This window comes from Indicator indicator, chromosome 9 (assembly GCF_027791375.1).
Source record: "Indicator indicator isolate 239-I01 chromosome 9, UM_Iind_1.1, whole genome shotgun sequence".
NCBI lineage: Eukaryota > Metazoa > Chordata > Aves > Piciformes > Indicatoridae > Indicator > Indicator indicator.
In genome coordinates this window covers 12,736,910-12,761,262 of record NC_072018.1, presented here as the reverse complement: position 1 = coordinate 12,761,262, position 24,353 = coordinate 12,736,910, and the positions used below count along the sequence as shown (strand labels likewise).

At 39.1% G+C, this 24,353-nt stretch overlaps 1 protein-coding gene across 4 annotated transcripts in view; it reads right to left on the bottom strand.

The window, feature by feature from the left end:
- MYT1L (myelin transcription factor 1 like) overlaps positions 1–22,676 on the bottom strand; it is a 131,692-nt gene extending 109,016 nt beyond the window's left edge. For all 4 annotated transcript variants that reach the window (XM_054383856.1, XM_054383857.1, XM_054383854.1 and 1 more), the window contains exons 1-3: positions 22,622–22,676; positions 22,406–22,439; positions 22,036–22,098 (exon numbers count right to left, since the gene is read on the bottom strand). In XM_054383856.1, coding sequence (XP_054239831.1) covers positions 22,036–22,098; positions 22,406–22,439; positions 22,622–22,676 — 152 coding nt within the window. The remainder of the gene's footprint in view (positions 1–22,035; positions 22,099–22,405; positions 22,440–22,621) is intronic.
- Between the last annotated feature and the right edge of the window lie 1,677 nt (positions 22,677–24,353).

Below are 24,353 nucleotides of genomic sequence, written 5' to 3'. Positions count from 1 at the left end.
ATCAAAGAAACTAGGAGAGTGCAAAGAGCACAGGTTTAATGACTTGTATTGATTCATTAGATGAAATGCATATAATCAAGTTTTGCTAAGTGGCTATTGATTCTGCACACTTTGATGTTGATTTAGATGTAAGACAGCCACACAAAAATGGGAACATGCAAAGCCAATGACCATTTCTGCACTACCTCAAAGAACACTGACTTCTGCAGTGACTCAAAATCCTGAAGCCTATGTTTACTCCAAAATACACTGGGAAAGAAACCCTCTATTTTTCTACATACAAACAAATACGATGTTGGCTACACTGGGCTAAATCAAAAGAATATCTAGAGCTCACAAGATATCCAGATTTGTGTGTATCCTGTGTTTTCAGCCTCAGTGGTAATGACAACTCGGTTTACAGGTAGAGGCCAGGATGTGATAACATGATATTATAAATTGGGAAATATTAATAATCTATCATTCACCAATTTGGAAGGGTTAGAATATGCTGCAGGAGTGCATCTGTCAGAAAAAACTTCTTTGCACAGTCACAATATCTGATCATTGGACATGAGACAAAAACTTTCTATTGCAGTATAATTCCTCTTAAGCAATGCAGCATGCTAAGTTCAGGCATTCAAAAATCAAGGGAAATAAGCTGCTGGAAATCAAAGGTGATCCATGTAGTTTATGCTGTCATTTAATGACAAGGCTTGATACATATTAGTAGAATTGATACTCATATACACACACTAAATAGATTATGTTTAACAACACCACAGCAGGTCAAACTATCATTCTAGCATGTACTTAAGTATTGAGTAATAGAGTGCACTGTCATTTTATCACATCTCTAATGCAAGGCCACAATGAGATTATCAGCTGCTGATTCCTATCACAAATACTCTTCCATCACTTTTACATAGAGACACAATATGTGACACACTGGCTCTCAATTTAACTTTAACTAAGAAAGAATTAAGAAACATAAGACACCAATCTTCCTGTAACTACAGCAATAAGTATCTTACTTGATCCAAAAAAGCTAACAGCTACAGAATACAAGCCATGGAAAGGAATACTACTATGGAGCACCCTTCTGATACAAGACTATCACCAGTGAACATCTGAAATTACAGAAAAAATGACAAAAACAATGTGATACAAGCTGCAACCACTTCAGTGCTTATGTACTGGATTCTCACCTCCAGCATAAGCTACAAGATGCTGTTCTTTGTCTTGCACGGTTAGTTAGGAGTCATTCAGTTGTGAAATACTGTAAATTCTGGTTGCTAGACGATTGAGATGTGCAAGTCTCCCTATTTTGAAAAAAAAGGTAAAAAGATTGTGCCTCTCCATAACACAGAAAAAACATGATTATTCTAAACAGAACAGAAATGACAACATGCTCTCTATTGCATTATGGAGCTGCAGCTAGAATTGGTCTCCTGGTAAAAATGAAAACTATTATTAATATGCATTTAGCAAACAATATTATGAAGAAATTGAAAGTTTACCCTCCGTATTAATTTTTAAGAGTGGTTTCTTTCTCAGTGGCCTTTGCCCCAAAAGGTTATAATAAAAAACTGTTGAACATAAAGAGGATTTCAAAAATACCTTTATCATGATACCTTCCTGAGTCTAATTTCTAGGACAATATTTTTATACTAGTTGTTGTGTCTGCCAGCTTATTCCGGCATACAAAGTTGTATGAATGAATTTATAACCAAGCCTTTATGTTCTTTGCTCTAGATGGACAAAGCTACTTCAGTACCATGTAATTTTCAACAGTGATTAGAGTCTCTATTAGTTCCAACCAGAGATGCATCAGAGAAAGTTGAGGTCCATGACCACACAATTCTCCTTCCTTAACTTTTGCTCACTGTGGTAGTAATGGGACATATCCTTCAAGAGATACAAATATAACTGCATATATCTTTCCACCCCATACAAGTACAACTCAGGTATTGTGGATCATTATTCTCCCCTCTAAGAAAACACTGCTCCCTGCCATGACTTACGCTCTGCAAGGCATGTATTTGGTCACTCTACCAAAAAAAGTTTCCTTGTGCAGCACATAGAAGTTGCTTTGTTGCCTGTGTGTGCATATATATACATGCATGTATGTATGTATGTATACATATGAATTGGTCTTGTGGATAGTATTTCCACTAAAATACATATCATAAAGAAATTGGTTCAAGGTGCACAGATTCAAAGGACAAATCTCTTTATGTTCATTTAATCTTTTTTTTTCCACCTTTCTTTTCCTCATGGTTAGAAGAACCAGAAACACTCTGGTCTAAAAGTTAAAACTTACGTACTGGCTTAAGTACACAACTCCAAAAGCCTAGTCTCTAGATGCGGACTTAAATGGCTTGGTCTTATTTTGGTATTTTTGATATATTTGATGAATGGAAGGACTTCTGTTCAGGAAAAAAAAAAATCACAACAAAAACCTAACTGAATTCCATCATATTCTAGTCTAGAATAGTGAAGCTTCAATTTGACTCATATCATGATAAAAAAAAATTAAATACTATGACATATAATGTTCCTTTTTATACATGACATTGAGTTCCATTAGAGTGCAGAAGAATCTCTGAAGGAAAATGAAAATAGCCTCCCAAGGGAGTGGAAGCCCCACACAGCATGATTTAGATGTGGCATCTGGGTTGTGGGTGGAAATGGCGGTTTCCATTGAAAATCTGCTGTCAGTATACCTCCTGTGGCTAAATTTCACAGGGAAACGTGGCAGTTATCCTTCTCTGAAGTTCAGATGCTCAGTTTGAAAAGTAGGCAGCAAGGGTTAAAAATTGAGCAGTGAAAGGTCCAGAAGAATAAACGATCCAAGGACCAAAGAGTAAAACTAGGAAATTACTAGAAGCAGAAGTAACAGGAAGATGGAAAGAAGAGAAACAAATTATTTAGTTTCAAAAGATGAACAGAAACTTCTCAGAAAGTGTATGCCATTTCAAATACTACATTTAATTTTTTGAGTAGTTTGAGGCATCCAATGCTTAACACTTACATCTCATGGAAAGTCAGTTAGCAATGTGTTAGTCACTTTTAAAAATGGTCCCTGTATATTTGGGGCACAGATGTATGATGGGAATAGTTGTGGCACCAATAAATATCATCACACTTAACTTTAATGTACATATGATTAGATGACTGAGTTCCTTAGTGAATAAATGCCCCAAGAGAAATATATAAGTATAGATAGTTGGAGTCACCATAGCAAGCATGGTGACTGTGGTATATCTATGGTAAGAAATATGAAGGACCAGGAAAAGAATGTTCCCAAAAATCACTTCTCTCTTTCTTGCTGACACCTGCATCTACTTGCAAGTCTGACTTAGCCCTCATCTTGAAAAGATGACTCATAATCCAAAAAGATACTCTTTGATGCAGGTACATAAATCATGCCTGTAGTATGGATAGCTGTGTTACTATAGACTCTGTCTTGATACAGCCAGTGCTGAGATGTTATTTGCCTTTTTTTCTAACAACTATGGTTGAAACAGTTATCCAAAATATGGAAGATCCTTTCTTTTCCTTTTGTTTGGAAACCACTCAGTCTGCCCCAAGAGGCTGTGAAACCTCCTTCTCAAGAGGCTTCCAAGACCAGTCTGGATGAATTCCTGTGTGACTTACCCTAGGTGATCCTCCTTTGGCAGGGGGTTGGACTTGATGATTTTCAGAGGTCCCTTCCAACCCCTACCATTCTATGATTCTATGATTAATCTGTTATAGCTTCAAAGGTAGTTCTCCTAGAGAAGTCCTCTAATCAAACTAGCTTTTCTCTCTCTCTCTTCTCATGGTCTTTTCCATCCACATACCTGGCTTCAACAACCAGCAACCTAGTCAGTCTTTGCCTGTCGTCCTTATGGTCTGGCTTTGGTCTGGGAATTAACATTATGCTTGAATCAACTCAGGCTGATGATAAATTGAAGCAGTACATTGCTTCCTGAGGCAGCATTCTCATTCCTGGTCCAGGACACACCATCATGATATTTTTTTCTGGGATGTGACTGCTATAGTGTTTGCAGAAAACAGTGCTATCCCCGTATTACAGTGAGAGCAGAGAATGCCTGTTGTGCCCACTGGATCAAAGGATGCTGGTCTGCAAATCTCAAACATTCTATCATGTGGAAAACACTAAGCAGCACAGTTTAGCTAAATTAGCCCTGGGCATACACAAATAGATTTTTTTATTACAAATTTGATCAACTACAGACCTGGGATTTTTGTGGATCCTTCTCTTCAGTTTTGGTACCTAAGGTATACCTAAACGGTGCTCTCGATGTTTGCGCATATATTTTGTGTTATACACTGAAATGTTTTTTTATGAAAATCACAGATGGCAGAATCTTAATGGTGGAAAACTTCTCTCTCATCTCTACTTAACAGGTAAATGTACAAAACAGGAGGTCAGTGAGGTATGAGAAGACATTTTACTGTACAGAATACTTCAGCACATGGTATAATGGCCATGGTGGTGTTAGGCTGATAGTTAGACTTGATGATCTTGAGGTCTTTCCCAACCAAAACAGTTCTATGATTCTATGAGGGTTTGAAGATATGGAAGATAAGTTGCACATATATGAGCTTGTTTCAAATTATCTGGTATCATGCAAAGCTATATTGTAATGTGGTCAGTAAAATCTTTCCTCGTGTCCTCATTTTGAGCCACAAGCTACTCAGGGCAAAAAGACAGAAAGGGACTATCTAGTCCCTGGAGGACTTTTTTATCTCTGTGGTAGGACCCCCAGTTCTAAACCCATAACACCTAACTCTTCACCAGATTATTCTAAATTTCCTTATTGCTTAAAAAACATGGAGTTTGGTATCATCTCTGTTTTTCAGACTGGCCAATAAATTTTCATCTTCCTGGGAATCTTGTTAATTCTTTTTAGAGTTCTACAGCTACATGATTACAAAATGACTTGGTGTAAGAGGAATGAAATTCTCCTCCTGCTTACATAAGAGGTCAGTTTAACCCATAGTATATCTAAAATGTAAAGAAAACAAAACAACTGTTACTAACAAATCTACACCGTGATAGTTCTGTTGTGGTTCTAGCAAAGCTGTTCACTACACTGTGATTTCCAAATCTGACTCCTATATTTTTCAACGAATAGTCACAATTATAATAGATAGGAAAAAAAAATGTTTCTACTGGTTTATAGCTTTGCTTAAATGCTGACATCTTAAATGAGTGGTTCAAGTTTTAGTCAACACCATTTCAACTATTCAGTCCTTCCTCCCACATCCTTTTAATAAACGAGAAGCAGCAAGCTTGACTGCTAAGATAGGAAGTTAACACAGTAGTCAGAATTTATTTGCATTCTTTCTAAAATAATATTTGTTTTATAATTCTGACTCAGTTTCTGAGTCCATCTTCCTCTGTGATCTCTATAGGTCTCACAAGCTAAGCAAAGCCAGGCCACGTCAGTTCTGAGTATGTCAGTATTTGCAAGGAGCACCTTGGTGCTGCAGAGACAGTGCTATGACTCAGAAAGTAGTACACTTTCCTTGCCATTAGCACTGAAACAAATTTACCATTGTGGAAGGGACAGAGGACTGTAAAGCTGGTAATACCTTATGTCACATGGAATTAAAAGGAAGAGCTAAGTGTCTTGTGTTTTAAGAACAAGAAATTTTCATTCTAACACCCTGCTCAAATTAAAGGCATACAATTGCATTCTGCCAGGATTATTCCTACATTTTCAGACAGATAAACAATCTTCTCTCTCTTTTTTTTTTTTCCTTTCCTTTTTTCCTCACTTTCCATCTCAAATGAATACTGGTAAAAACTTGCTATGACCAGTCTTGTGAATCAATGCCTCTTGTGAATGTAGTACAACATCATAAGGAATACAATCTTTGGTGTCATTTGAGATCAGATACTTAACATCACAAAATACACTGAGGCTACTCTGTTAATGCTTGTGAAAAGTTTTAAAATTAACAGTTGAAAAAGCTAGATGAGCATAAAATGCAGTTAGCATAGTAAATTGGCTGAGGAGCAGCTATCTGTCTAGTTGAGACATCACATCTTTGACTTTGACTAAGTATGGGGTATCCAGAGAATTCTCTGAGAAAAAACTTTCAAAATCAGTTTTTTTTGTTTTGTTTGTTTGTTTTGATTTTTTTTTGTTTTGTTAATTTGGTTTTGTTTTGTTTTCTTGGAGACTAGTGACATGCAAACATCTCTAAGACTCATATCAGAGAACATTCATCATATATATCATGATATAGGACATACCCTCTTGTGTGAGATGACTGCTTGTCCTCTTCACCTGTAGTAGTTTTTTATGGTGTCTAAGGACCAAGAAACCCTTAACTCTCATTGATCATATAATTGTTCCAGTTAGAAAAGACCTTTAGGATCAACAAGTTCAACCATTATCTAACTCTACTATGCTGCTAAACCATGTCTCTCATCACCGTATCTGCATCTTTTCAACACGTCCAGGGGACAGGGGTTCAGCCACCTCCATGGGCAGCCTGTTCCAGTCTTTGAGAACCCTTTCAGTCAAGAAGTTTCTTGTAATATCCAATTTTATTTCATCCTAGAAGAAACCATGCCCAAACAAAATCTACATTAAACAGTACATCAATTCTTCTAGCACATAAGTCTTATTGTCCTTGCAAATACTCAACAGCAAAAAAACCCCACCTTGCTAATCTTTGTATAAATGAACTTTTAATATAAGAAGGATGGTCTAAAGCAAAAGGCACTGTAGAATAATTCAGAGGCATGACTCAACTTCTGGCTGTGACGCAGATTTCTTGTGTGGTAGCAGAGAGAGTCACGAACTACGAGTTTACCAAGGGAGAAAAGGCATTACAGCTCTCAGTTTATATGCAGAGCTATGCTGTGGGATCCTAACATCCCAGAGAGGTACGTCTGCTCCTTTTCTAATACCCAGGGAAAAGTAGACACTTAACATACAGCAGAATGTAGACACTGTTAATCCAGACTGACATTTTCTGTAGAGGGGGATTTCTGCTCCTGCAATTAATCACTTCAAGCCTTCATTTTTCTTACAGAAACAGAAATTAACTCAAGTCTTTTGATTAGGAGATGGTCAGAGGAGGAATCACAATCCCAGTTTCAGAATTATTTAATCTAGAATATACAAACATTTAAGAAATTTCTATTTAATATTCTCTTTTGCCAGGGGTGACTGAGGCTTCATTTCACACCTCTTAGAAGACTCTTTGCTCATGAAGTTTCCTAGTATTCTGCATCAAGAGTGCCCAGTTCTCTAATACTTCACACAAAAGAAAACATTTACACGTTCCTTGCTACCTGAGAAGGATTCAGTCCACTGCACTCTAAAATGTGTCTGACTTCTAGAAATAGAAATAGTGTTCTTCTCTCTCCAAACGACTGCTCAAAGTTACAAAACTATATGCTTCCCTCTTCTTTTCAGATATGCTGTTGTCCATAAAACAATAACAGATCAAGAAAAGAGAATACAAACATCCTGACATCTTAGTGGGAGAAATGTGGCCTAACTCCTATTGACAAAGAATGAAACTATGAGCAAGTGCCATGCTTGTATAGATGACAAATTGGAGGACTTTAAAAAAAACCCTGATGCATTGAAATAAGCAGATAAGAGATTAAAGATGCACTAACTATTTTATGTTCTTGGTATGACACAAGTATCAAGATACCCAAATAAATGTTTCCTGGCAGAAAATTAAAAACTGGGACATGCTTAGAAGTATAGTTTTACTTTGACTTCAGAGTTAGGACCAAAATAAGGGAGGGATGATGAGGGTCCATTCCAGATGACTTAAAGCAGAATTTGAATGCAAGCCAGGTTTTAGCCCTAGTGTTCATCACAGAATCATAGAATTGTTTCATTTGGAAAAGACCATCAAGTTCAACCCATTCTCTAACTCTACCAACGGTGGTGTTAAACCATGTCCATCAGTACCACCTCTGTGCCTCTGAAACCCTTCCAGGGATGTGGATTTAACCATCGCCCTGGGGAGCCTATTGCAGTCTTTGAGAACCCTTTCAGTCAAGAAGTTTCTTCTAATATCCAACCTAAACCTCCCCTGGTACAACTTGAGGCCATTTCCTCTCATCCTATCACTTGTTATTAGGGAGAAGAGACCAACTGCCACCTCACTCCTGCCTCCTTTCAGGGAGAAGATCTCCCCCCTCAGCCTTCTTTTCTCCAGACTAAACCACTCCAGTTCCCTCAGCTGCTCCTCACAAGACCTGATCTTCAGATCCTTCATCAGCTTTGTTGCCCTTCTCCAGAACCTCAATGTCTTTCTTGTTCTGAGGGCCCCAAAACTGAACCCAGCACTCAAGGTGTGGCCTCACCAGTGCTGAGTACAGAGGAAGATAACATCCTGATGAAAACTTGCTCCAACCTCCAGTCAGGGAGTTGTAGAGAGCAAGATGATCTCCCCTCAGCATCTTTGTCTCCAGACTAGACCATCCCAGTTCCCTTTATTTGCAACACTTATTCCCATTCACAAAGTATAGGTAATATTTTCTCCTGGAGACATTATGAGAGTGGAAAGAGTAGGTGCCTATCACTGGTGAATTTCACGATTACCAGATAGACAGAAAACATTCATCCCTACTTGTTCATCCAATTCAGTGGCCTCCTCATTACTTTAAATAAAGTACTGATGGCAGAGAGAACTCTCTCAGCCCCAGGGAACTGAATAAAAAAGCTGGTTTAAATGGCTGGTATTGGCATTTAAAGTCAATTACATCCTGTTCTATCTCATTTGGCATTACAGTATTACCAATTTCATCATAAATCCTAGATTTAGGACACAGGCCTAACTTCAATCACAGCAATATTTTCTCTTAGGCGTGACACCCCTTGTCCACTCTTCTATGCATACCTACGTGTGATGCTGCTGGTTCTTTAAAATACCAAAGAACACTCCCTTCTGCAGTTCCTTTTCATGCCATCACTAAGCTTCAAGATTTTCTTGGGGAGGTGATGTAGATGAGTATCCAGGAAATTAACTTGGTAGGTCCACTTATCTGGTTGACATTATCACTGTTTAATGTGTCTTGAGCTGCATATTGTTGAGGATGTCTTCAGGAGCTATCTGTCCCTTGGGCATTTGATTCTGCACCATGGATGCATTTATTTAGATTTATTATTGTCATCAAAGATGGCTTAGGAGAACCTCTCTTTTCCTTGTCCTGAGCTGACATCACTAGAAACAGTACTTCAGGTCAGCCACTAATGAGAAGTGATGTCTTTGAAAGGGCTGTCTCAACTTACTGAAAAACTTCAATATAAGTCTTTAAAGACACATTATAATGTATTTTTAAGGAGAAAAAAACACCAGACAACCATCACCAAACTACTGTTCTTTCTCCCTTTTTTCCTACAGCCTTATTTCATTTTATCGCCTCTTTACTCTTCATTTCTCTCCTACTTCTACAGAGGCAGATTTTTCTGCTAGGCTGGGCTAGGGATTTAAAACATGCAGAAGGTAGATAGCCATTGGTTTCTGGTTCCTTCATATTTGAGTTGGTTTCCTTTTTTCTTCATGTTCTGTTGCTAGCCCAGGTAATACTTAGGGTTTGAAAGAAAAAAATGGCTATAACTTTACTTTTACTGATATGATTTCTCCTGGGTCTTCCCCTCCCCCCCCCCCCCCCCCCCCAAGATTCTAGCAGAGTTCAATTTTCACTGGGATGGAAAATAGGATGCAGGCCAATGGTAACCTCTGATAGCATGAGTGCCACCTATTGATAAAACTTTTCCAAAGTTCTGTGAATTGTGTTGGCTGGACACTGGAGCAAGGTGAGATTCCCTGTCTAAACATTATCCTATCTCAAAAGCTCTGACTTGAGATGTTTCAATCTGTAAACCGTTTACACACACAGCAGCTATGCTACTGCTCAGAAGAACTGCTGGTAAGATAGTGAAGGCACCTCTGTAGTACCTTCAGTCCAGTGCACAATGTTACTCATGGCTTTTCTGGCTTCAGGTAAGGCTAATAACCATGACCGCATCATCACTAAAACACACAATAATAAAGAGATTTTTTTCAATATTCTGTGCTCCTAAAAGCTCAGAATTGATGTTTTTAAAGAAATGTAAAAATATTTCACACATTCTGAAATAAGGAAACTAGAATTGATTCTAAATGTAGTATTGTCTTATCATTACAAAGATGATAGAGTTTGAGTTGCTCGGCCTGGAGTAGAGAAGGCTACAGGAAGACTGTACAGCAACCTTCCAGTAACTGAAGAATAGCACACAGCACTAGAGGAGCTGAAATGGAGATAGGTTTTTTCAGTGAGAAAGAGGCACCTTGGAACCTGGTGACCCAAAAAGGCATAACTCTACTTCATCCATCCTCTAACATCATCATCATCAGAAACAGATAGGAGCTTTGACATCTACAGACATCTGAGAACAAGCTCTCCATAGAGAAACTTCACCAGCAGTATGCAGATGACACCATTAAAAGAAACAATGTGTGCTCGTAGGGATCACTGTTAAGGGACATCTGCCAACCTGACAGAGACTCATGAGAGACCTGCTACAAAGCTGGGGAAGGGCCTGGAGAATAAATCTTATGAAAAGTGACTGAAGGAGCTGGAGCTGTTTAGTTTGAAAAAGAGGAGGCTGAGGGGAGACCTCATCACTCTCTACAACTACCTGAAAAGATGTAGAGAGGTTGGTGCTGGTCTCTTCACACAGGTCATCAGTGATAGAACAAGAGAGAATGGCCTCAAGGTGTGACTGGCTAGGTTTAGACTGGGCATTAGGAAACCTTTTTTTCACAGAAAGAGTGGTCTGGCATTGGAATGGGCTGCCCAGGGAGGTGGTTGAGTCACCAGCCCCGGATGTGGTGCTTATGAACATAGTTTAGGGGTGAACCTTGTACAGCAGGGTTATGGGTTGGACTTGGTGATCCCAAGGGTCATTTCCAAACTGAATGTTTCTGTGATTCTGGGAGGTAGATCTGAGTTACTGTCAAGAGGGCACACAACTTGTCAAGAGCACTGACTACTATCCACTGTTACTCTTCCATGTGGTCATGATATTGTGAGCCAGAACCTGGGTAGAATCAAGAAGGACTATAAATCCCTGAGGGTGAAAAACATTGGTGCCCAACCTTTTTCCTCCATTTTACCAGTTAGAAAAAAGGAGGCAGCCAGAAGTAGATAAATAATCAAGATCAACTTCATGGCTGGTGCCATCACAGGGGTTTTGGGTTTTATGACAATGGGACACTCTTTGATGACTATAACCTGTTAGGAAGGGATGGAATACACCAGTCTCAAAAAGGCAAGGGAATCTTTGGTAGCAGGCTGTCCAACTTGGTGAGGTGGGCTTTAAACTGAAGGACTCAGAGCAGGATCCAAGATGACAAAGCTTGCGTCATCCCATTCAACCAGGGAATAGCTCAGCCCTACAAAAGGAGCATCAGATGTTCCTCAGCTGTGTCCCAAGATGTGAGCCAGTGCCAACCACTCAGAGGTATGTATGACTGTGGTGGATCCTCTTGCATCCCTCCAGGGAAACCTGGCTCAAGTACCTCTCTGAAATGCCTGTACACCAGTGCATGCAGAACAGGGAATAAGCAGGAAGAACTAGAGGTGTGGGTGCAGTCACAGGGCCGTGATCTCATTGCAGTTACAGAGACATGGTGGGATGGCTCACATGACTGGGGTGTTGCCATGGACAGCACTTTTTAGGAAAGACAGATTAACAAGGTGAGGTGGTAGAGTTGCTGGTTTTGTGAGAGAACAATTGGAATGTATAGTGCTCTGCCAAGGAGAGAAAGAGGAACTTGCTGAAAGTCTACAGGCACAAATTAAGGGCAGCCTAATGTGGGTGACACTGCTGTATTTACTATAAGCCACCTGATTAAGCAGATGAAGTTGATAAGGCCTTCTACAGACAGCTGAAAGTAGCCTCAGCATCACATGCCTTGATTCTCACAGGGACCTTCAATCAAACCAGTAAATGCTGGAAAGGCTATGCAGTGAGGCACACACAATGCAGGAGGTTCCTGCAGTGCATTGATAGTAACTTTCTAACACAGGTGGTGGAAGACCCTGCAAGGACAGGTGTGCTGCTGGACCTTGTGTTAACAAACAAACAAGGTCTGGTTGGGGATGTGAAGGCTGAAGGCAGCCTTGGTTGCCATGACCATGAGATAGCAGAGTTCAGGATGATGCAAAAAAAAGAAGCAGGGCAATAAATAGGATTGTAATCCTGAACTTCAGGAGAACTGAAGTCCTGGAACAGGACTCTAGAAGGTAGGGCAGCTCAAGATAGCTGATTAATATTCAAGCATCACTTCCTACAAGTTCAAGACTGGTGCATCTCCATGAGTAAGAAATCAAGTGAGAGAGGTAGGAGAGCTGCATGGATATATAAGGAGCCTCTGGAAAAACTCAGATAGAAACAGGGAATTTACAGAATGTGGGGAAAAAGCACTGGTGAAATAGGAGGAATATAGAAACTCTATCAGATTTTGTAGGTATGCAATGAGGAAGGCTGAGGCTCTCAGAATTAAATCTGGCAAGAGTTGTCAATGACAACAAAAAGGGATTCTTCAATTACATCAGTAACAAAAAGAAGTCCAACAAAAAAGTGGGCCTGCTACTGAATGAGGTGAGTGCTCAGGTGACAGAGGATACAGAGAAAGTGGTGTTACTGAATGCCGCCTTTGCTTCAGTCTTTACTGCTATGATTGACCCTCAGGAATCCAAGTTCCTCCCTGGAGGTAAAAGAGAAAACACAAAGAAAGACTCTCCCTTGGTGAAGATTTGGGTCACAGATCATCTAGTCAAGACAAACACCCACAAATCCATAGGCCCTGATGGGATGCACCCATGAGTGCTGAGGGAGCTGTCTGATGTTGTAGCTAAGTCACTCTCTATCACCTTTGAAAGGTCATTGAGAACAGGAGAGGTGCCTGAGAACTGGAAGAAAGCCAGTGTCAATCCAGTCTTCAAAACAGGCAGGAAAGAGGATCCAAGAAATTACAGGCCAGTCAGCTTCAACTATATTCATGGAAAGTCAACAGCACAGCTCATTCTAGATCTTGTCTCTAAGCACATGGAGGAAAATAAGGTTATTTGGTGTGGTCAGCATGGATTCACCAAGGGGAAATCATGTTTGACCAATCTGATAGCCTCCTGTGATGGTGTAACAAGATGGATAGATGTAAGAAGAGCACTGGATGTTGTGTACCTCATCTTCAGCAAAGCTTTTGACACCATCTCCTGTAACATCCTTACTGGTAAGCCTAGGAAGCATGGGTTAGATGAGTGGACAGTGAGGTGGATGGAGAACTGGCTGAAGGACAGAGCTCAGAGGACTGTGGTCAATGGTGCAGGGTCTAGTTGGAAGCCTACAGCTACTGGCTCCTGAGGGGTCAACTGCTGTATCCAGTCTTATTCAACATATTCATCAATGATCTGGAATAAGGTATAGAGTATACCCTCAGTAAGTTTGCTGATGATACAAAACTGGGATGAGTGGCTGACAGCAGAAGACTCTACTGCCATTCAGTGGGACCTAGACAAGCTGGTGAAGTGGGTAAAAGGGACCTTCATAAAGATCAAAAAGGGTAAATTCAGAGTCCTACATCTGGAAAGGAATAACCCTGTGCACCAGTACAGGTGAGGGAATGAGCTGCTGGAAAGCAGCTTTACAGAGAATGACCTGGAAGTGCTGGTGGACAAGTTCACCATGAGCCAGCAATGTGCTCTTGTGGCCAAAGATGCCAATGATATCCTGGGTTGCACTTTAAGAAAAGTGTGGTTAGCAGGGTGAGGAAGGTTCTTCCCATCAGCTCTGCCCTGGTGAGGTCATATCTGGAGTACTGTATCTGCTTCTGGACTCCCTATATCAAGAGAGACAGGAAAATACTGGAAAGAGTCTGTCCACAAAGATGCTGAAGGGACTGAAGCATCTCTGGCAAGTAAAGGGCAATAGACCTGGGGCTGTTTAGCCTGGAAAAGAGAAGACTGAGAAGGGATCTTCTGAACGCATATAAATATCTAAAGCTGGAGGTCATGAGGATGGGGTTGGGCTCTATTCACATGCCCAATGGTAGGACAAAGGGGCAGTGGGCTCAAACTAGAACACAGGAAATTCCACTGAAACATAAGGAAAAACTTATTTCCTGTAAGCGTGCCAGAGCATTGGACCAGGCTGCCCAGAGAGCTTGTGGAGCCTCCTTCTCTGGAGACTTTCAAAACCTGCCTGGATGTCATTCTGTGAAATTAGCTGTAGGTGAACATGGAGGGTTGGGCTAGACAATCCACAGAGGTCCCTTCCAACCCCCACCATGCTGGGATTCTGGGATTCTGTGAATTCCCCATAGCCAAAGGGAAAAAAACCCACATGTATGGCTACTTATTTTCTTTTTTTAAATTTTCTTTCCTATACTTTATGGTTTGCATTTATTTTGTGGCCAGTGGCAACATAACCAGACAGATCTTTCCACAGAAATCACTGTGGCTGTAAGGAGACTGCCACCTGCGAAACATGCCCACTCTTTGCTGTTTGAAATCACAGAATTATGGGGATTAGAAGGGACCTCTGAAGAGCATCTAGTCCAACTCCCTTGCCAAGGCAAGTTCACTTAAAACAGGTTGCAAATCATGGTGTCCAGGCAAGTATGGAAGGACTATGGAGATGGAGACTTCACCACCTCTCGCCTGTACCACTGCTCTACCACCCTTAATATAAAGCAGTTCCTCCTCATGTTTAGATGAAACTTCCTATGTTCAAGTCTCTGCCCTTTACCTCTTGTTCTGTCACTGGACACCACTGAAAAAAAGCCTGGCCCCATCCTCCTGATTGTTCTGGTCCCCCAGTCAACTTTGTACCCCATTGCAGTTCCCTCTCCCTGAAGTGGGGAGCCCAGAACTGGACACAATACTCCAGGTGTGGCTTAACCAGGTCAGAGTAGAGGAGGAAGAGAATCTCCCTCGACCTGCTGACCACATTCTTCTTAATGCACCCCCAGATACCATTAGCTTTCTCTGCCACGAGGCAAAAGCAAATACAAGCAAATGAGCATATCATTTCATCAACACATCAGTCTGGGAACACACTGCAGAAAGCACATCCCAAAGCTGCTATTTGCTGTTGCTGCACAGTTGGGTCAGCTCCCTCCCTCCTCCTGTCTCTGACTTTATTTCCCCCCTGCTCCACCGCCTTTATTAGTCTCATACTCCTGGCGCAGGCAGATCCTGATACTTGCTGCCACTGAAGTTGCTATTCCCAGTCTAGGTGATAGGAGGATCTGAACTGTGATTCCTTTGTGTGGTCACCTTTAGACAATGCCCACTGGAATGCAGAGCCACACACCAATTGCTGGAGTATATTTGGTTGATGTTTCAGACCCAGCTTTGCACCTTTCCAATCATTAATCAACAATCAGACAAAGGATATATTGCTGAAAGCAGACAGCAGCCAATACAGACCTCTAATACATTATGGATTCTCTGTCAGCACATTTATTTATTGTTTGCAGTGTTCTGTTTGAAAATCCCTCTGCTCCCTCACTTATTTACTTATTTCCCTTTAGCTGGATTTAATAAAGCACTAAAACTTCATTTATGATTTTTTTTTCTTTTTTTTTGCAAACCCTACATGGTGGATTGTTTTATATAAAATATATTTATAACGTTATTCTTGGTATATACCACAGCTAACCAAAATCCTTAGCAAATATACCATTACATTAAATAGAATTAAATCACAAAGGAAGGGTCAGAGTATGACTTTTCCTCACATAAACATCCAGTGAATCTTTTTATCATTATTTGACACTGTCAAAAAAAAAAAAAAAGGCTTAAAAATGAACATGCATTTATCTATACATCTAGCATTCAGTGGGATATTTCCCAGTATCATAAAAGCAAGCAACAAGAACCTCACTGTTCGGTGGACAGGCTTTAGCACAAACACATCAGTGGACCTGGGGTTGTACACAGCGTGCAGCCATGCTCTCCTATCAAATTAATGTTAAAATATGTATGTCTTGGCTCCTGATTTACAATAGCATTGACAAACATTAAAAAGGACAGGCATGCCATAAAGTTTATGGATGGAGTGATGGCATGTACAATGATGTCTCATAAAGAATAAAAGGGAGGGGGGGAAAGTTATTTATTCTTGTAGATTCAAGAACTAGAATATGGATAGACTGACTGTGTGCACAGAATTTTTCATAAACATCCCACAGTGCACCCTGTTGTACAGCAGCCATACATTAATTAGAGCATTCAGCAGACACTGCAATGTGTTACACTCACCCAAGTGAATCTTCATTTTTCACATGCAGGGCCTTCCTAATTAAAACCAGCTTTGCAATTAAATGTGGAAAATTGTGTTAAAACTTTCAAGCATGGTTTAGGAAAAAAAAAAATATTTATTTTTAGGGTATTTTATTTTGATGCAAATGAATTCTCTATCAAAGTGAGACCAGGAAAAGGGAGGTATGAGGATTTCTCTTTTTTGTATTATAGATGCTCCTCTCAGTTGCAAGTTGCAATGCTCCACTATCTCTCTGCCAGTACCTGGCCCTGTTCCAAAGCTTTTAGTGAGTGCTATCTGTCAAGGCATGAATAATACAGCCCCTAGGCTGTCGGCAGAATCCAAATGAGGCATACATCAGGAAGCAAGCACTCGACTTTAGCTCCAGAACATGCTCCTGTGAAGACAGGCAATTATTCACCCACGGCTGCAGCCATGGCAATCAAACTGGTGGGTGAAAAGGTATATAAAAAAAAAGAAAGAAAGAAAAAAAAAATTTGAATAAGAAATATGGCACAAGAAGACACAGAAATTCAATAATTTTCTAATAAGAGGGAGATATTTGAGTCTTAATTTTGAAGTTTGGGAGCTTGAATCATTTCACACACTCTATTCTAAAATACAGATGACTAAAGCACAGTATATAATGACAAGGTGATAGAATGGTATGAGGGGCTTGTCCTAATCAAAACAGCAATGCTGAACTCTAAGGTATTTATAAATTCAAATAAATCTGTTGTATAAAGTGACAAATCTCATGTTTACAAAACTGAAACATGGTCAAAACAATTCTACCTGAATAATATAACAGAAATAAGGACAGTCTAATAAAGAAACAAAGAACTGATGATGATGATAATGAGCAATTGGGTGGAAAATTAAAATGCAATGTATTTTATGAGGTTAGAAAGGACTCATATATTAGAGACCTAAACATTACTTTACAGAGTCTCTTCATTTTTGAGACTCACTTCTTTTTTTCAAGACATTGTATCGGTGATTAATGCAAAAAAATAAATCACTTACTGTAATAAGAAGTGAAGAAAAGGCACACAGAATTCCTCAGTAGATGAAATGTTTAAGATAGTTTATATCATCTGAATTCTTATTTTCAGCAATCAAATTAAAATTCATGATATAGTGAGGCCTCTATCAGTATTTCCATTTTAAATTTGAAGGTTTCTCATTTAGCCTTAACAATTCATCCCTCACTGAAATTTGATGCATATTGTTTCAGGCTAAGATTGTGTTTTGCTTGAATCTCTATATGATGGCTTTGTCTGCTTTCAAACATGCACTGGTACATGCGTTAAAAGAATCCTAAATTAATATACAGAGTGCCACTCTACCATCTTAACATTCTGTTTAGGGCTCTTATTTGCTAGAATGTGTTTCATTCTGAAGCATGCAGCATTATGGTAAGTGATTAACCCATTACAGAATCTAATTGCTTTTGTTACTCGAGAAAAAAAGAAAACAAAAAAACCAAACACAAAAACCCTATGTGGTAACAAAGCTTTAAAAATAGGCCACTGCACCTAATCAGTATCTTTTTAATGGAGTCTAGTTAGGGTTTTTACAATCTGTCTACATACCTATTGGCATGGTAAAACATAGGCATGTATTCAGTACATGATGTTAAAAAAAAAAAAAAAGAGCTAACTGCACAGAAGCACAGTAGGGTGTAATATTTGTAATATTTCTGTCATTCACACCTACTCAGTAAATAGCACAGGCCAGTTTGCCCCCAGTTATTCCACAGTGCCTAATGGGATTTGCACTTGCAGCACTTAGAGCACAAAATGGACTTGGTTTTCATTTATATTTGCATAGCAGAATGTGTCTTTAAAGCTGATTAACGAAAATGGAAAAGCTCCTACTAATTGCAATGAAAGAACACTCAAATTTTTCTTCAGACACTTAGCCAAACGATGTCCAGAAAACACAGTTCTGGGAACAGTCTTCAGGTATAGTTTGGGTAACTGCTATTCAAGTATCTGGACCGAACTCATTGTTCAAAACTAATCCACAGCTCTGAACATATAAGAATACTGTTCATTATTATGCTGTGATGACAGTGGGCCTGAAAAGCCGCCAAGTGAATAAAATAGTATCAGAAGCATGGTCCAGGGAGATGGTTTTTCACTCCTAAGATTTGAATTCTTTTCTTGCTTCCATCACTATCCAAACGTGTCACAGGCTACCACAAAATGGAAGAGACCTCCAGAGACCATCTAATCCAATGCCGTGCCAGAGGAGGGTCACCTAGATCATATTGCACAGGAATGCTTCCAGGTGGACTTTTGAAAGTCTTCAGAGAAGACTCCACAAGCTCTCTGGGTGGCCTGTTTCAGTGTTCCAGCACTCTCAAAGTAAAGAAGTTTTTATTTAAGTATCTTTGGTAATTTCTTGGTTATTGTCTGTTCTTTCTTGGTTTTCGTTTTGTTTTCACATCTTTCCCAACCTTTGTTTTTGTTTTTATTTTTTTTAGGACCTGATACTGCAAAAATACATGCATTTCTTTAACTGTATGAGCTGAGTAGTTAAGGTGCTGGTGTCTGGGAACATAAATAACAGGTATTGAAGACCTATCTGAGTAAGCTTTACATCATGCTGTGTATCAGAGGGTAGTAGAAGGTCCATGATAGCTTCAGGTTTCTTGGTATAAGTGATTAACCTGCTCTGAAGAAGGAAGGCACACCACCTAACTTTGGGCACATTCTCTCAGCACCCAAACTGGGATGTTAAGCTTTCTGAGTTTTCTTTGTAGTCACTGGAGAGAAGTTCTTTCACTGAGTTAATTTGAAAGATGCTAGCATCCCATCCTACAGTGCCCTGCAGAGAAGCCTGTACATCACAGCTCTCTAGCAGCGTGCCCAGCTAACAAGCTAAAATTAAGCTCCAAACTTAAGAGCTGAAAGCAGAGTACCGATCCAGTCATCCAAGATTTCACTTCAAACTACGGTTTCACACAAAGGAAACATCAAAAAGATGGAAATGATACAAGCTGTTGCCACTGTTACCCTAAGTAGTCACAGTCTTGTGTTTTCATATACCTCAAAGGAAATAAGACCGGCTTGTTTCCCTACCTAACCCTGACATTGCAGCCCTTTCATAATTAAAAATACAACTGATGCACAAAGCATATGATAAAACTCTACTTTTTTACCTAATATTTTATCAGCAGAACAACATTTCATTCCCTGAATCTGTCTGCCAATTTGAGAAGATCTGTTTATTTCAGTTCATGTTTAATGTTGTATTTAAACAAGGTTTTCACTGTCACATTGGTATTGAAGGGAAAAAATTGCAATTAAAAAAAAAAAAAAACACCCTGAAATTCCAGGGATTTCAAGATGTTATAGAAGAAATAGGATTCTGGAGAGCTCTGACTACATCTAGTGGAAGCAAATGCATTACATTCCTAATAACGAGCTGGTCTGGTATTGTGAATGGAAAGGTCTTAACCTCATTAAAATGCTCTGTAGGTCTAAACGGAATCGAGTTAGGCATCAGCTGAGATATGCAATTCCCTGAACACATCAAAATTTTAAACCAGTCTGATTTCCTTGAAAGAAATGTTTGAGGATCTTTCCCATCCAAATAGCAAAATAGGAAAAAAAATAGAAAACAATAAATTCCTTCAAGTTCTTTCGAAAACTTAAATTTAGTAGGCGTTGCTTGGACTAGATAAAAAATTATTAGAAAATAGATACATACATTGTAAACCTCAACAAAGAACTTTGTGTTTTTACACTAAACAAAATATATAGTGGTTAAATATGTTTTGATTAGTGGATTGGCAATCAGGGTGACAAGAAAATATAAAAATCCCACAAATTCCTTGGCCAGTAGGAAAAAAAAAAAGGAATTTTTGATGTATTTCCAAATTCTATTTGCGCATCTGCCCAAAATTTCATTTAATTAACAGCTCTGAGATTCAGTCTGTTCATGTACTGACATACCAGAATCATGTCATGAAAGCAAAATAAGGAATCAACATCTCAAAACTCCATGTATTACTTCCAAACTTCACATCTATTCCTTCCTGCTTCCCAGGAAAGGGGGATTTTATACAAGCATGGACACTCAGAAGTTAGAGCAATTGAGAAGTCAGTTAAAGAGTTCCTCTCTGTATGTTCCAAGACTTTTGTTTTTGAAATCTGTATGCAAATCCCATGAAGTGTAAAGCAATATGTGTAGTTACAATCTTGTAACTAGAAAGGACATTAAAATCATATCATTTAACTGTTGACTGCTCATGAAATTTCTGAGGGAAAAGAAGTATTTGGTGCCATTCATTAATTACTGATTAGGCTTGTATTTACATGAAGAAAATGGACAGAAGAAAACCACAGTTTGAATTTAGGAGTCAACAGTGAATTTAAGAAGAATCATTAAAGAAGAATTGAAGACGAATAATCTTTGGCTACTTTTCCTAAATCAGCATTCTAATCTAACCAAACCCTTCAAATAACCCCCCAAAACATTTCCACTTTTATGAGTGGAAAAAAAAAAAAGAAAAAAAAAGGAGAGAGAATAAAAAAGTGAATAGAATTATTTTATGTTTTGCATTGCTTAAATGTAATCCAAAAGAATTTTAATATCAGGCATACCTCTTTTCTTGCTCTAATTATGAAAGAAGTTTATAGACTTGTCCCTAAACTGCTTTCACTGACAAGAAAGAAGTAATATGAGTGGACTGAGTGGCACTGAGTGAACTGACACGTGACTGTCGGTATCTTTTCCTGTTTCAAATAAATGCATTAACCACAAATGTGTAATTTCCACTTAATTCATAAAAGCCATATACCCACATTACAGAGCAGTTATTAGATTTGCTGTGAAATACATGTTCTCATAAACTCCATAAGTGCTTTCAAACCTGAGAAAGTCAAGAATGAAAAAAATATCTTAACAACTTCAGGAGAATCTAACACTGGTTGGAACACCTCCCTCCATTCAGAAGAGGGATGGCCAAAACATCAGCCATTTTATCTCCTGCATCAGGCTGCTGTAAAAAATATGTCAAATGAAATGCAGAGCACATGAGAAAAATTCATGTATTCTGGAGCTGTTAAATTTTCAAAATACTGCACAAGAAATTCATGGACAAATGGCTGAGGAAGGGAATGCTGCTTCTACAGATGTACAACACTACTGAAGGCTGACATTGTGGATGCAGAAATGTAACGAGTGAGCTCTAAATTATTTTGAAGGACAGGTACCATGTGTAACACATGCTACTTCGATATATTAGTAACAATAAACACCTAAAAAACATTTTCTTAAAGGAGATGTCTCCACATTTCATGGCTTAGAAACTGAAGGTATTTATAATTATTATGTAACATTTGAACCGTAAAGTCTTATTATCACTGATTTGTCTTAGCCTTCAACTTTTGAATCTAACCTGATCACCAAACTTAAAATGGTCAGAAGCTAGTTTTTATTCAGTTACAAAACAGATGAAATAAAAGAAGGCATTCTGGCACCAACATGTCAGTAGGGCCAAATTTTCATTTGCTACACATAACAAGAGAACTGTATGCAAAAATCAAGAGAACACTGACGACAAGAACAAGATTCCTCAGCAAAAATGCAAGTCAGGAAAAAAAAATAGAACCCAAATTGCTTCTGGAATGTCTAATTACTAATGTTCATCATTGTTTGGCTTATCAAGGTCATGCAGGCTAACTTGTTTACCAAATCTTTTCACAAAATTATGAAAAATTACAGATATTACCTTCTGTGCCTTGCATATTTGCCACTAACATGACCACTGCCATCGCAACCAGGAGTGGGACAGCTGCAAAAGAGAATGAGCGAATTAATTATACAGGTGCTGGTGTGTGCTGGAAGATTATACTAAAAGCAAGCAGTAGGTATTACAGAGATGGAGGGCACAAAGACAGAAAGAGAAATCAAATAACTGAAGGGAGAAAAAAAAAAAAAGAGGGGATGCTTTTTATTAGCAAGTCTTGAGGGAATTAATTTCATCAGTGCAGCAGGGCATGAGCAAACCACCAATGAACTTGAAAGTGCATTATACCCATTAAAAGGCATGAATTTTCTAAATTGCTAATGGGGATACATTTTACACTCAGAGCACTAACCTGAACAGCTCTTGTATGGCTGGTTCCACGGGAACTGCAGAGAGATGGAAAATATATAAAAATTTATCATCTATTACAAGTACCCCTCTTCTACAGAAAATTACCAGAAAGGTTGTGTAAAAGCAAGGGTCAGAATGAATTGTGCAAAGAGATTTTGGAGGATGAAGGTCACCCTGAGCAGGGGCCTTGAGTGATTTACTGAAGCAAGAGACGTACCTCGAACACCTTTGGAGCGTGTGCGATGGCGCTTCTCGTCTGCATCCACCTCCATCTGGGAATAGATTAGCAGGCAGTCAATGTTCTTATCCTGCATGCACAGACTATCAATGCACAGACTGATACAGTCTCTCACACAATTTATTGACACTATTTTAATTCCATTTTATCCTGTAAGGGAAAGTGTACCTTACAGGGGAATTTTAGGATCTTTATGTTTACTTAAAAACAGAAAATGCAGCAATTTCTGCTTTAATCAGCCCTTTTGTATGCCCTGCTTTCATGGCAAATTATATGCAACTAAGTGCTGGTTCCTCTTTTTGAAAGGATATTTCTGACATAAACCCCTGATTACTCCCATATATCCTGAAACAAGGATTCAATAATTTTCTATATTATTTAAAACCAAAGCCAAGAATCACACAGTATAGGTTGCTTTCTAACCAAACACTTTGCAGAAGGAAAGAGAAGAAAGAATACTGACTGAAAAGGAGACAAAGAGTCATAATTAAAACTTTCATATTATTTAACATGGCATTATGACCTTGCATTGTTTAGATGTATTTTTCAAATTTCATGGCAGTGCTTAGTTGGTGCATAGGGCTAAATCTTTACCTTCATTTTATTAACACCATGCCTATGCAATGTAGCTTTCTATGCATAATAAATAAATAAGCAACTGTCAAATATTTACCAGATAGGGGCAAGGGCTGCAGATTAGACTTCAGAAAGTATCATAAATACTGATCTATCATAATTACTATAGGACCAAACGGTCTCTTCTGATTTTCCATGTACCATTGTCACCAGACTTTCAAAGGTGAACTATATAGACTAGTTGGGAGTTTAAAATTTTGTACAACACAGATTGTACTGAACTATGTTGAGACTGTGTCAGGGAAAACATATGCACTATCATCAGCTCCTTTGGATGTGGAGGAACAGAATGGCAATATGGTTCTGCAGTGGTTCATACAGAGAGATGCTCTTACAAAGGTCAGGAAGTACAGAAATTGACCACGGGGCTCTACTTCTCCCAGAAAAAAAAAAATAAAAAAAATCAATCACAGCTTTATAGGAGGGGTGCTTTTAAAGAGCTTCTTCAAAGCACTACATCAGGAGGAGAGAGTCAGCACAACATTTGTAAGTGACAGGGACTTGGTGGAAAGCAAGGGCCACTCTCACAAGGCTCTGTGCTACTGATGTAGTTCCATTTCTTGCTAATCATCATCTGGTTCCTGGTAGTGTGATTTATTCCACACTAGAGGGATGATTTCCTAAACCAGATATTACTAAATCTAATATAGCACCAGCCTCTGCCATGGGGCTCTAGTGCAGTCTTCTAATAAGGACCTTTGCATCACTTTAAGTGGGTTACATTTTCAAATTAAGACACCCGCATATACATTAGAAGCATAAGCTTCCATCATTGTCAGACAGTGATGCCTTCTGAGATACCATAAGCCTTTAATTGCCAGTCCAAAAAGGTACAGAAGAGTACAGGAAGGTCCTCTGTTACATTTGCCAACCCTGTGTGGAAGTTTCAGATATCCTCTGGCATGAGAAATGGCACCAGCTGCCTATGTGTAGGCAATTGAACTTACTCCTAGTTAACATAGTAGCCAGAGTTTGAACTAAAATTCCTCTGATCAGCTAGTGGGTGTTACTGCAGGCTGGACAGAATCAGTCTCTAGGCACCTTCTCCCATGCTGTCTAGATCTCCATTGACTAT